The sequence below is a fragment of the Alosa pseudoharengus genome, unplaced genomic scaffold (genome assembly GCF_046254945.1).
Source record: "Alosa pseudoharengus isolate Yale_2024_CS ecotype anadromous, Long Island Sound unplaced genomic scaffold, YU_APseudo_1.1 YU_APseudo_1.1_scf_18, whole genome shotgun sequence".
NCBI classification, from domain to species: Eukaryota; Metazoa; Chordata; class Actinopteri; order Clupeiformes; family Clupeidae; genus Alosa; species Alosa pseudoharengus.
The window spans coordinates 7,568,671-7,581,936 of NW_027468650.1; the positions used below are offsets into that span (position 1 = coordinate 7,568,671).

Sequence of the window (13,266 nt, forward strand, 5' to 3'; positions counted from 1 at the left end):
TGACTAGCCGGCACTGACCCCTAGTTCAGCAATTACTTGTGTATCGTACTTGTCTCCACCCTCCACACCCATCACACACACACACACACACACATACACACATACACACACATTCATGTACACACACACACACATTCACACATTCCTAGGTAACTGTGTGAAATCTAACAGAGCTCCCTAGTTATTGATTGTGTCAGGTTGTTTTTATTGCACTTATTTCTTCACACACTGTAGCCAAGAAGGCACATTTGTTTTGGGAAGTAATGGCATTATGCTGAGATTATAACAAATCCCTCTCCCAGAGGATAGGAGGAAGCAAGGTGTGTGCTTATTTTACGCCTCATCACATCAAGCCTACCAGCAGAATTTTTACGTGCACAGGTGTGTGTGTGTGTGTGTGTATCTAGGTCTGAGTGTGTGTGTGTGTGTGTGTGTGTGTGTGTGTGTGTGTGTGTGTGTGTGCATGTGTTTACCTTCATGCTGGTGAGCAGCCACCTAACTCCCTGCTGCCTCAGCCCCTACCTGTTCACCTGCGCTGCGTGTGAAGTGTGTGATGAGGAGCGCCGAAGTGACGGCTCCTACGCATGACCGCTCCTGTAAGCCCTGTCTCCCCCGAGGGTGTCGGCGGCGGCGCTCTCTTACACCATTTCACCACCTCTGGTGCGTGAGAAGCCCCAGACTATCCGCGTCATCTCCCGCAACACCTCCGAGATCACCGTCCCCTCCAGAGCAAGTGTTGCGACATGAAGCTCCTCGGTTATTATATAGAGGACTGCCAGGTTCTCGTTGGCCTTGACGGTCCGTGTTCTGCGTTATGGTTTTCTTTTGTGTGTGTGTGTGTGTGTGTGAGGGAACAAAAGCTGGAGTGGGCACAGTGTGTGCGTGTGTGTGTGTGTGTGTGTGTGTGTGTGTGTGTGTGTGTGTGTGTGTGTGAGGGAACAAAAGCTGGAGTGGGCACAGTGTGTGTGTGTGTGTGTGTGTGTGTGTGTGTGTGTGAGGGAACAAAGGCTGGAGTAGGCACAGTGTGTGTGTGTGTGTGGAGTAGGCACAGGGTGTGTGTGTGTGTGTGTGTGTGTGGAGTGGGCACAGGGTGTGTGTGTGTGTGGAGTGGGCACAGTGTGTGTGTGTGTGTGTGTGTGTGTGTGTGTGTGTGTGTGTGTGTGTGTGTGTGTGGAGTGGGCACAGTGTGTGTGTGTGTGTGTGTGTGTGTGTGTGTGTGTGTGTGTGTGTGTGGAGTGGGCACAGTGTGTGCTGTGGATGCCGCTGCTCTCCCACATGGCTGTGGAAGGTCATGAGCGCCTCTGCAGAAATGTGACTCAGCCGGAAGCCGTTCTTCTGTCGCTGTGATTACCTACAAACACACACACACACACACACACACACACACACTCTTGCTTGCACAAGCACAGGGAGGGTTAAAGACAAGCACACTAGCGCTTACCCAAGTACCCACAAACACACACACACACACACACACACACGCAAGTATAGACATGTATTCACACACTTACACACACTCACACATAGACAAGCATACACACACACACGGACACACACACATTCTGAGCCATGAGCTGGCAAATTTCACACCTGAGTGCCGTAACCCATGGCAACCCCCCTCCCACATCAAAGCACGTCTGAATGAGTGCATTGCCGTTTCCATGGCTGCCTCCTGCCTTACCTCATCCAGCTTATTTTAGAGCGGCAGCTTTTCCAGCCAGCTTCCCATGGCCACATGTCTCAATTACTCGAACAAAAGCTACCAAAACGCTTTCTCAGAGCTATTTAGCCTAGCTCTTTCAGATGTGCTCTACATTACTCTTCCACCACTGGCATTTCAGAGGTGGAAGAATTTTGTTGTTATGAATAGATTGCATGGCGTATGGAGATGTTGGAGATAGTGCATTCTGCGGTTGTGTGTGTGTATTTGTGTGTGGCTTTGTTCTGTGCTTCTGTGCATGCTGTGTAATTGTGGCCGTGGTCTTTCGTCCTGAGAGAGTGTGCCCGAGTCTTTTATACCCTCTGTTTTAGCTCAGAGAGGCTTGGCCTCCTCAGGTGTCTCTGGTTGGGCCCTATCATCTTACGGTTCCTCGTGGGTTGTGCAGTTTCTATGGGAAGCTATTAGACTCGCACGCTAGAACCGCCTCGATTCTCCACATCCTGATTCCACAGCTCTATGGAAATACTGGAATTGAAAAAAAAAAAAAACAAAGCACAGATGTAGCTTAACCTCTTTTCGTGTCATATTTTTGGACATCACTGACTCACTGACCATGCTTTTTAGACATCATATCACTGACCGGAGAATAACATTACTCCTCCATTCAGGGTTTTCTCCACATGGTCACCATGGTGCAGTGAGTACAGTGACTGCAGGGGCTGCAGACGGAGGGGGGGAGGGGGGGGGCCTATCCCCTTACACCATTGTCCTCTCTCACCTCTGGGGCCTTAGCCAGGAGGCTGCGGCTACTGCACCATCCGGTCTTGCTCCCAGATGAAGGGAGGCTCCTGGGCGCCCGAGCGGCTTTTTGTTGTGAGGCAATGTGAGGATAATAAGTGTTTTGGCTGCGTTTGATCACCAGCAGTTTTTTTGGCACGCCAACAAAGTGGCTCGGTTGCGTGGTGGGCTCGGTTGCGCAAGAGTCTCGTGGAGGTTGGACTGTACAGCGCTCACGCAGAGAGAAATGCTGAGATAGACAAATGTGCCACGGCGCAGAGATGCTATCTTTCATCGCAACTCTACTCCCCTTTATGCTCACACACACACACACACACACACACACACACACACACACACACACACACAGCATATGGGGAGAGGTGCAACTCGGTGCCCTACCCCCAGTGCTGTGTGAAGCAAGGCGGAGAGAGATCAGATCACCAAACCTTTGCCGAGATTAATAGCGACAACAACAACTGGCTTTATTCCGAATACAGTGCTGCTGATGGAGTGTTGGTGGAGAATGAATAGATTTGCTCAGACCACAGGGCTTATTTGCATTTTGGTCTCAATGACATTGTTTAGGCTGTGGTCCTGTTGCTTCAGATCACACGGGGTGTTAACGCTTTAAAGCCCAGGGCCTAGCGCAGGCCATGATTATGTAATGCAAGTGAACATTTTCAATGGAGTTGCTCTGGATGCCGCTGAGAGTTGCCATAAGAAACTTTCCTCAAGTCAATTTGTTCATTCAGCAGACACTTTAATCCCAGGAGACTTCTAGAACAGGGAGAGAATACACGTGAGTAGTATGTGTGTTGCCTGGCTGTCATACTCCTAATTGTGTTGCAATTAATGACTTCCCCGATTATCTGATATACTGGAATATTTGGTCGTGTGGTGCTGCGTGGGACAGGTAATGTCAGACAGGATGTGGCCTGCCCTCACTCTGTGCGCATGCTAGATCACCTCCACTCTGCCTTATCAGTTTGAAGTGAGATAACCCAGCAGCTGGTTTACATAATGGTCCATTGATGGATGAATGGAATATTCCCACCTGCGCCTCCCATCATTCCCAGACAGAATTCCAATCCAGCTCTCCTAAGCATGGAACAGCACTCTCTTCCAAAACAGATCATCTGCTTGTGTTTTGCATTCATCTGTGAAATCCTGTCAGAATGGAACAGCTTGTTCATTAATTGAAGTATTCGCCTGATCTAATGATGAAAGGTATTGACGTAATGTATGAATTTGTTACTCAGCTGTATCTGATACAGTTTGGAAATCAGCACAGCAATTCTACTTCCATCATGCTACTGTAGGCAAGGTGGACTTGGTTATTTGACCTCCACTGTCACCTTTGACTTTTGACTAGTCTTTCTTTGAGTAAGCCATGCGATTTACTGTATTACCCTTTAATACAGCCAAGTAAATGATGGTAATCCTAGTTGAGCCTTGTGTTCAGGTGCCTTATAGCTTTTGATGTATAGCTTTTACTGTGGCTGTTCAGTTTCAGTGAAATCTCCTATAATTCCCAGAACCATATGTGCATGCGCGCCTGTGAACTGCGGGAGGTCTATGACGTAGACCCACAGTAGCCGCGGCAGCTCTGATGGGATTACCCCCGCTGACCTGCAGCCACTCGGGGCTTGGGAAGTTACCACAGGCAGGGGTGGCAGACTCCCCCACATGTACAACCGGAGATGGAACTCCTCCCTACAATCCCAGACCACCTCGGCTTAGTGTTATTGACTGTGATTATGAACAGCAAACCCTTAGTTGTTGATCAGATGTGGTCATTACATGCAAAGGAGCTGCTTTTCATAGCGTAGCATCTATTACGTAAGAGCCATACATTATCCTATCTGCATGACTGAATCTGATCTGATCAGATCATAGTCCATGCAACTGACCTGGACAGTGAAATAAATGCCCTTGTAGTATGAAATATATTGTACTCACTTTATTGGCAATCATTCATTCTTTCATCAAAATTGATTTGCGCTGTTAATCCCATAGTACAAACCCAGTTTACTGTCTCTCTGGCCATGTTTTGTGCTTCATCTTTGACAGAATATGACAGAAAAAGAAACAATAAACATTTAAAAGTTTTAAATCAGATGGAACCATAAAGTTCATTACCCATCATTACCCATTTTTGACATATTTATTCCTACCATAGTATTGGTGGTATTTTACTCTTGCGAAGTGTCTCTTTAAATATCAGGCTGATGTAATCATTGGGCAATGACAAAATTATTTGACCTAATTAAGAGAGTGGACAGCTGCAATTATTGGGCCTGTGAGGCTGGTGTGAAACAGAAATAGTGCACGGCTCTAAGGCCGCTAACACACAGCATGTGACAGAGGGCGGCCAGCGGCCAGCCGCCGTCTCGTCTCATCCGGCGATCTGTCTCTCACGGCCAGGCGATGTCCGAGAGCCCGTCTGTGGGAGCCCTTTTAAGCCCATAAACAACTCCGCTCGCCATTACAGGGCCGGTGGGTCGATCAGCCACAGGGTGACCACTGAAGCAACCACCAATGCAAAGGCAGGGATTAAGCGAAGCCCCTCCTCACTTACTGGTTTCCATTAAGAGAAACACCAATCCCCTGTCAATCACTGAGTGTTTACTACCTGGGAGCACATGGGTGGCTAAAGCCTTTGGCAGAGAGATTAGCGTGGGGATGGTTATTAATAACATGAAGACAGGAGCTAGGCTACTCACAATGAGGCTGTGCATATCATGTATAAGAATAACTTGGTGGCATCTCTTGAGTCCTAACCTCTTGCTGTACTTCCTAGTTACATGTAGTTACTAGGCAATTACTACTGTATCTATTTATCCTGATCATAGAGTGTCTGTTCACCTCATCACTGGTCACATGTTCATGTTTACTTGTTAAGAGATCTTTAAATGCTTAGGTCACTTGAGGGTACACGTCTAGACGTAAATGTTTGTAAATGTCAACGCAGGAAAGGAGAGAGGACGTCCCTATCATTCCCCACTGGTAGACCACAGGTCATGAACTCTCACTGGTTTCCACAACGGTCATTATGCAGCAGACCGGGCCTGCATGCTTCCTATAGGATGATAACTCCATAGCCCAGAGAAAGCGCTCACCACTTAGCACTCGTCCACTTCTGGGTTCCCCTCCTGACCGCTTCCTGTGTACTGGTCATAGTCAAATGCTCCTCAGAATCTCAGATATGAAGCCACTTGCATTCTCATAAAAGTTCTGCTGTCACTACAGACATTGTGCATCCATTCCAGATGAATGTATTTGAAAATAGTTCCTAGTTATTATCATAGATCATACTTAGCATATGTTGGAGCAGGTCGGCTCTTTAAGCAATAGGTGGGTCTCTGCTGCAGATTAACTGCTGGTGCCGTATTATTCTTTGGTGTGGTACTCAAAGTAATTGGAATAGTTCCTAGTTATTATCATAGATCATACTTAGCATATGTTGCAGCAGGTGAGCTCTTTAGGCAATAGGTGGGTCTTTTCTGCTGATTAACTGCTGGTGCCGTATTATTCTTGGGTGTGGAACTCAAGGTGTCTCCCTTTATTTGTGTGAGTAACTGCAGAACCTTGATTGGGGTTGATTAAGAAGGGACTGCCTGCCACCTAGTTTTAACATGGGACCAAATGTTCTATGCGAGATGAAACAGACCCCTTTTCCCTCCTGATTACCTTAATCTCATACCTCTCTGTCTCTCTCTCTCTCTCTCTCTCTCTCTCTCTCTCTCTCTCTCTCTCTCTCTCTCTCTCTCTGTGCTGTGTCTCTCTCTTCCTGTGTGTGGCCAAGGGGGGGGGGGGTGTGTGGATATTATTGCAGGCGAGTTCCTGCAGGTAGCACCGGGCTCCCCAGCAGAGGGACTCCTCTGTAATTTAAGACTGCCTCAGCGGGGACCCGATGCGCCCAAGAGGATGGGCGATGTAAGATAAACACAGAGACAAAGAAGGGATAGAGACAGAGAGAGAGGGAGGGGTGTGAAGAGAACAGACAAGGGAGGAGATGAGGAAAGAGGAGGGGAAACCAAAGCGGACGAACAGTGAACAAGACGTATGGAGTATGTGTGTGTGAGACTAGAATCTGAATGTGTGTGTGAGAGAGAGAGGGCTGTCGGGCGCCATGGGGGCCGTGCTCAGCTGGGGATTCGTTCGGCTCTGTGCTTTAACCATGGACACAGCTGTGGTGCTCAGGCTCTGGAGTGTAAGTCTGACCTGAATGACGATGTTTTGGCTCTTCTACTAAGTTGCGCCTAGACGCCACCATGATATGTGTCTGCAGAATGATTGCAAGTGCACTCAGTGTTATGTTTTTGTTGTTTATGACTTTAAAACGTGTCTGAGTAGACTTAATAAACCTGATTGATAGCCGTGATAACTGTATTGTGTCTAGTGAGTGTTATAGTGTGGGAAAAACGACAGTTCTTTTGGCATGTGTTCAACTTCCTGATGAGATAGCTGTGCAGTCAGGTGCTCTGTACATTGCCCGCTCTCAGAATCGGAGTCTTGTTCCTCCCAGGTGCTGGAACTCTGCTCTAAATAGCGTGAATCCGCTGTTTACAAGCAAACATGTGGTCCTGCTTATGTATGCACAGCTAAGTCTTGGGGCCCCAAATAAACAAAATAAAAGTTGTGATTTAACCTTTTGCCTCAGGTTAATTTATTTTTGTTCAAACTATTCCCATAATAACAGAAGCAATTCTTGACTCCTTCATGACAATACTAACAATTATTCTGTGCTTTCATTTTGATTAATTATTCCCTTCATTTTGATTTCTATCTTAACCCATTTCCTCTTCTCCTCACCAGGCCCAGGACTCCCTTGAGGACTCTCCGCTCGACGACGGAGGACTAGAGGAGGCGGGGGCTTTCGGTGAGTCGGACCCCCCGGAGTGGAGTGACCACGTGGCGGAGAGTTCGACCGAGGAGTACTACGACTCCCGCTCGTGGCATAGCGAAACCTTTTCGGACAACGAGGATTGCCTCTCAGCCCTCCTGGGGGCCGAGGACCTTTACAAGGGATGGCACTTGGAGAACGGCCTCCAGTCGAAGGAGCGTAGGCCGCATCGGCTCAAGAGGCGTCCCAGCGATGCTAGAGAACCCGCAGAGACCAGCAGCACAGAGACCAGCGGCATAGATGACGTCAACTTAGACCAGCACAGCATAGCAACCTGCAGCCCAGACACTCCCGCAGAAAGCCTAGTATGTACAGACAACCCCAATACACTAAGCACAGCCTGTGATGTCTCGAACTGTCTAGAGACCCACATCACAAAGTCATGTGGCAGTAACGACACAATCGGCACATCCAGCTCAGAGGCCTGTAGCCCAGATACAGAGATCTTGACTACAAACTCACAATGCACAGAGACAACACACATAGACGGACCTGAAACAGCACAGTCTTTTGAGACCAACTGTGCATTTAGCCCTGACAGACCCTGCAGCATCTCTCCAAACCATCACAACAAAGAGAATAGCAACACTGACACACCTGTTACAGAAACACAAATCACATGTACTCCCAGTCAGAGAGTTACACATATAGACCAGCAGCCTACCCCAGAAACAGACACAAAGCCCTGCAGCGAAACAAGCGTATTGAGTGTCCAGTCCCAGGTGTGTGTCGGCACTACAGCGGAACAGGATCCCCTTTGTGGGACAGATCCGACTGTTAGAAGTACAGCAGGTCCGGAGGAGGCTGGACTTCCTCCTGCATCGACTCCTCATCCCCCTGACCCAGAGTGCTCTCCATTGGAGTCCCACCCACTTGCTGACTCTCCTTCAAGTGTAAAGGCAGGGGCCGATGGGGTGGTGTTGAAAACAAGCCAACAGGAACAGCAGCAGGCTCGAACAGAGCAAGAGCCGCGGCTGGAGAATGATGAAGATGTGGTTACAACCCTCCAAGTAATATTCGAGGTACCGGACAAAGAGGGCATCAGTTGTGAAGAAGCCAACAACCCTTCATCTACCTGTGACCAGAGTGTCTTGCCTAAGTGTACTGTTGAGCATCATCTTGATGAGTTCATCACCTTAGACGCAGAGTCCAATTCAGACCTAATTGCACAATCTAACACTGTGAAACAGCCCGAGGAATGTTCACCCCTCCCCCACAGCGACTGCAAGGACGCTCCCTTACAGATTTGTGATGTAAGGCAATCCACTTTGTCCACCCAGGCCCAAAACGAGGGGGAGGGAAGAGAGCAGGCGTTATCAGTGGGGGAGAGAAAAGAGAAGGAGGACGAAGAGGAGGAGGAGAAGGAGAAAAGAGGCCGCCATGTTTACTTAAAACAGGAACAGGATGTGGACAGCACACAGCAACCCCTAGAATCAAACTCACACACACAAGAGCTCCCACATCACGAAGGACAGTACGAAGAGCCAACACAACATAAACCTACCGACATTTCTGTTGAAGTAACTGAGGAACCATTTTTGACACAAACTGAACCAGGTGATAGGACAGAGGCGTGTGGAATCCTAAATGACCCCAACGGCCCTCGTGAAACGGAGCTTCTTCAGGCAGACATCATCGCCACTCTGGCCTCTGATCTCAGGACTATAGAGATCACGCTGGACACCCACTCCGCCCTCTCCAAACAAGTCCATTCACAGCTGGTGCCTCACTGCTGTGGGAAGTCCTCGCGTTCTGACTCCAACAACAACACCAAGCCCGTCGTGGCTCCCTGTGGTGTGGAGACTGCTAGCTGTAACCTCTCCCTAGAGCTTTTCACTGTGCACAGGACTGAAAGCAGCTTTGAGGACTGTGATAACCCGCACACGCCCTCCCAATCTCAGGCTACAGCACAAATCACAGACTTGCCCTTGAAGATCCCCAGCGGGACCGTCAGCCCTGTAGAAGAGAAAGAAGAAGAGAGGAGCTCGGAAGATCTATTGTGCCCTCTTGATTTTGAGCCTTACTGGAGCAGTGAGGACTCTGCCTTGTCTGGGATAGGAGATGAGACTGACGTGGTGCGCTGTGAGTTCACTCTAGCTGATGTGGATGCACTGGTGAAATTTCCACAGCAAGGGTATCTTGACAGTGAGAGTCTCTCTCATCACATATTTTCCTCACGGCCCCCAGAGAATTCTGAAGATAGTAGCAGGCTAGACAGTACTGCTAACACCACCCAGGACTTTCCCCAGCCAAACCAGGAAAATGGGGACGATCTTGAGCCTTTAACTAGCCTTTTACTGTTAGAAAATAACAAGGCAGAAGAGCAGGAGAGTGAATCATTTGAAACCAAGCCCATATCTGACGATCACAGCACCAACACCAGGAACCACAGTAGTAGCAGTGATTGTCCAGAGTTGGATTACTGTACAATCAGTTCAGTAACCTCTCCACATATTATTCAGACTACAGTAAGGATAGTGAGGCACCCATACCCAGATTCGGGCTTCAGTCTGCTGTCGGTCCCCAGCCTTGAGCCCATTCTGGAGATAGACCGCTCCCAGGAGAATTCTGTGGTGGCTGAGGATGAAGAGCTAAGTGAGTGTGAACTGCAAAAGAGAGGAGGGGTGGGGATGAAGCCAGCTGGGGAGGATCGAGAGGGGAGGGACGCCATCGTCTTCTCCTCTGACATGCCCGCCTTGTGCCTACAGGCTCCGAGTCCCTCGGACGAACCCAAAGCCGAGCTCTTCTGTCCCGAGAGGGAACCACACTGTGACCCCTGCGCTCCTGACGCTGACCCAGGGAGAGAAAGGGCCACGACCCTACAGCCCGAAGACGACGTGGGCTCGGAGAGACGCAGGAGGAGCCCCACAGCCTCGTCTCAGGACCTGGACACCACCAGCACAAATAGCGAGGAGACGGACGAGCTTTGCGCAGGTCACACAGGCGGGGGTGCCAGCCCACGGAAACCCTCGAAGAGCAAGGGGAAGGGCAGCCACTCGGGCAGGGGCTCCAAGTTCTCTGTCTTTGCAAAGATGCCCTCCTTCAGGAAGGGAAAGAGCACCTCCAAGGATGGCAAGAAGGGGCCCAGGGAGTCCTCAGACGGCGGGGTGGACCTGCTGTTTTACCGGTCGCACAGCGCAGAGCCGAGAGATACTGAACGCGATAACTCTGACGATGACGTCTTCTACAAGGGCGACATCCTCAACCAGACGGTCCAGCAGGCCTTCTCTGCGTCCCAGCACGAGGGGGAGGATGATGAGGACCACGGGTTCTTCCCCACGGCACCCCGCACGCGGCACGTCCGCCAGCTCTACGGCCAGGGTGGGGACGAAGCCGACAAGGAAGGGAGCCCCGAGTCGGGGCCCGGCAGAGCGAGCCCAGGTGGTCCAGACGCACTGAACTACAAGAGGAGTAAGAGCAGCGACAGCCTGAGCTTGCGACTGCGCTTTGCCCAGGCGCACAAGTCCCTGTCCAGTCTGTTTGAGTCCCGTGCGATGGATAAGGAGAGCGAGGAGCAGGCCAGTCCAAGTGGGCGGCCCGAGGGGGAGGAGCCGCGGGCAGGGAAGCAGTCCTGGAGGAGACTGCGGCGGGCCAAAGAAGCGGAGTTGCTGCGCCGGACCGTGTCGGTGCCGGACGGCGAGCAGCCCAAGGGTGGCACGCGGCAGGTCCACAGCGACTACGCCACGCCCTCGGCCCAGGAAAGGCTCAGCACGCCGGACTCGCCCAGCAGCCCCCGCAACCTCTGCCACACTGACCCCCTCACCAAGAGGGGCCTTCAGCAGGACGTCGTCTCAGATGACTCGCCCCAGGGGAGCAAGTCCGAGGGGCGTCGGAGGAAGGCCCCTCCCAACGGCCTGTCGATCAGTTTCTCGGACTCGGGCCCTCCGTCCTCTGACGACTCGGAAGCCCCGCCTCACACCGACTTTAGCCCCTCGTCACCCTTGAGCCCCGGCTCGCTCGGAACCTTAGCCATCCACACGTCCGCACGTTCGCCGGGGACAAGCGAGAGCCCAGACATCCCCGTACGGCCCATGAGCCCCAAACCTCACATGAGCCCCAGGTCAGCTAGCCAGCGGCGCAACTTCCGCTACGGCCCCGCGCGCTCCAGTGCCCTCTCGCTCATCCTCCTGGGCCAGGGCATGAGCGTGGAGGCGCTCTCCGAGCCTCCTGAGAGGCCCAAGACCCTGAAGCCCAAGGCAGGGCCCATGGGCTCGCTCAGCCCCCTCAGCCCCATGGATCTCATCTGCCAGCGTGAGGATGGGGCTACGGAGGGCCAGTCTCAAAACAGCCTGCTCACATCCATATCCAGTAATGATTTTGAGGTAAGTGCAGTGTTTCCCACAGAATTCAATTCCATTTGTGGTGGTTGGTTTGCAGAATTAACAGTTTTTAACAAATTAGCACAGCGTGGTTATGATGCTAACCAGATTTAAGCACAATTTAGTACAACCTGGAAAATCATTGTGTGGTGGTGGTCAATGTTGATATTGTGGTGGGCCGCCGCAAATAAGTCAATGTATGGGAAACACTGAAGTGTAAGTTGTGATAAACTTTTTTATGATGAACTGCATGGTTATGAGCATAACTAAGAATGCTGTACTGTGCGTATTGTATGCTAGTTTCTTTTTCTACACTGACTTTAGATATGTACAGATGCTTGAAAGATGTAGTGGGGGATATTGTCCAACTTTTTCTGACATGTGCTAAACAAGATTGATGATTAATTCTGCCGGGCCAGTGACTCAATTCAAATCAATTTGTCCAATCTAAGAACCACAAAGAGATTGTTTCAAATGAGCAGCTTCCAATGGATTTCGGTTTCAAAAGACACCCTTGTATCACATAATCAAAATCAGACCGGTGCAATCCAGTGAAGAAAAGACATTCTGTTGAGAACTTGGCCAAGGTTCACTCCAATTACCATGCCAGTTGCTTTTGTACCTTTGTAGCGAGTTAAAGAGAAAAGAAACAATGCCTTGCAATTTGCAGGAAAAAAGCACATCAAAATCTGTCTCTGTAACTCTACCTTAAGGTACGTAAACAAGTGAATGTGTAAAAGAGGAAGAGTCGCTGCCAGTGAGACTAACTGCCTCTTTCTCCTAAAAGCGTTATGATTGAGAGCTGGAGGCTGCCCATGTGGGCAGCGTCACTCTGGATGAGGAGGATAAAGAGGGCTTGTTTACGGTTGGGCGGGAGCCAGACACACACACACAAGTGTTTGCTCTCCTTCTCTCGGCCTTGGCTCTGTCCAGCATAGCACTGAATCCTCAATATAAATAACGAACTGATGAGCCGCTCACTCACGACAGCCCAAGTCCCTTCACTCAAATTGTGTGTGTGCGTGTGTGTTTGTGTGTGTGTGTGTGTGTGTGTATGTGTGTGTGAGAAAGAGTGAGTCTGTGTCTGTGCATGTGTATGCCTACAAGTGTGTGTGCTCAAGAGTGTGTGTGTGTGTGTGTGTGTGTGTGTGTGTGTGTGTGTGTGTGTGTGTGTGTGTGTGTTTTTTTGTGTGTTTGTGTCTATGCGTGTGTCCATATTTGTCTCTGAAGGGCAGAGGTAGAACAAGACGCTCTTTATCTCCTCTCTTGCCTCCACACACAAGCACAGCAAGAGGGGATGAAGATTTAGAAGCCTAAGTCAGCTCTTTTTTCCATGCTTGTCAGTACCGTGGTAGATTTCCATTCAGCCTGGACTGTGTTAGCATACAAACAGCCATGCCTGTTGCTGCATGGATGAGCCTTCGGCAAAGTAAAAGTCTAGCTCCATCTAGGGGCAACTCGTGAACTGTAGCCAGTCACAATGAGAGGATAGAAAGCTCCCTGCTGGGAGAAGAGGGCCCTAAAGGCTTTTCTTAGTTCTGTAATTACAGCCACAGGAAATGCGCTGGCCTATTCTGGTGTTGTCTGGAAAAGCTGTTTTT

The 13,266-nt window shown here is 50.1% G+C and overlaps 1 protein-coding gene across 3 annotated transcripts in view; it reads left to right on the forward strand.

Annotated features, from left to right (window-relative positions):
- arhgef4 (Rho guanine nucleotide exchange factor (GEF) 4) overlaps positions 1–13,266 on the forward strand; it is a 79,894-nt gene that overhangs the window by 12,110 nt on the left and 54,518 nt on the right. For all 3 annotated transcript variants that reach the window (XM_076290173.1, XM_076290174.1, XM_076290175.1), the window contains exon 2: positions 7,259–11,668. In XM_076290173.1, the coding sequence (XP_076146288.1) occupies positions 7,259–11,668 (4,410 nt within the window). The remainder of the gene's footprint in view (positions 1–7,258; positions 11,669–13,266) is intronic.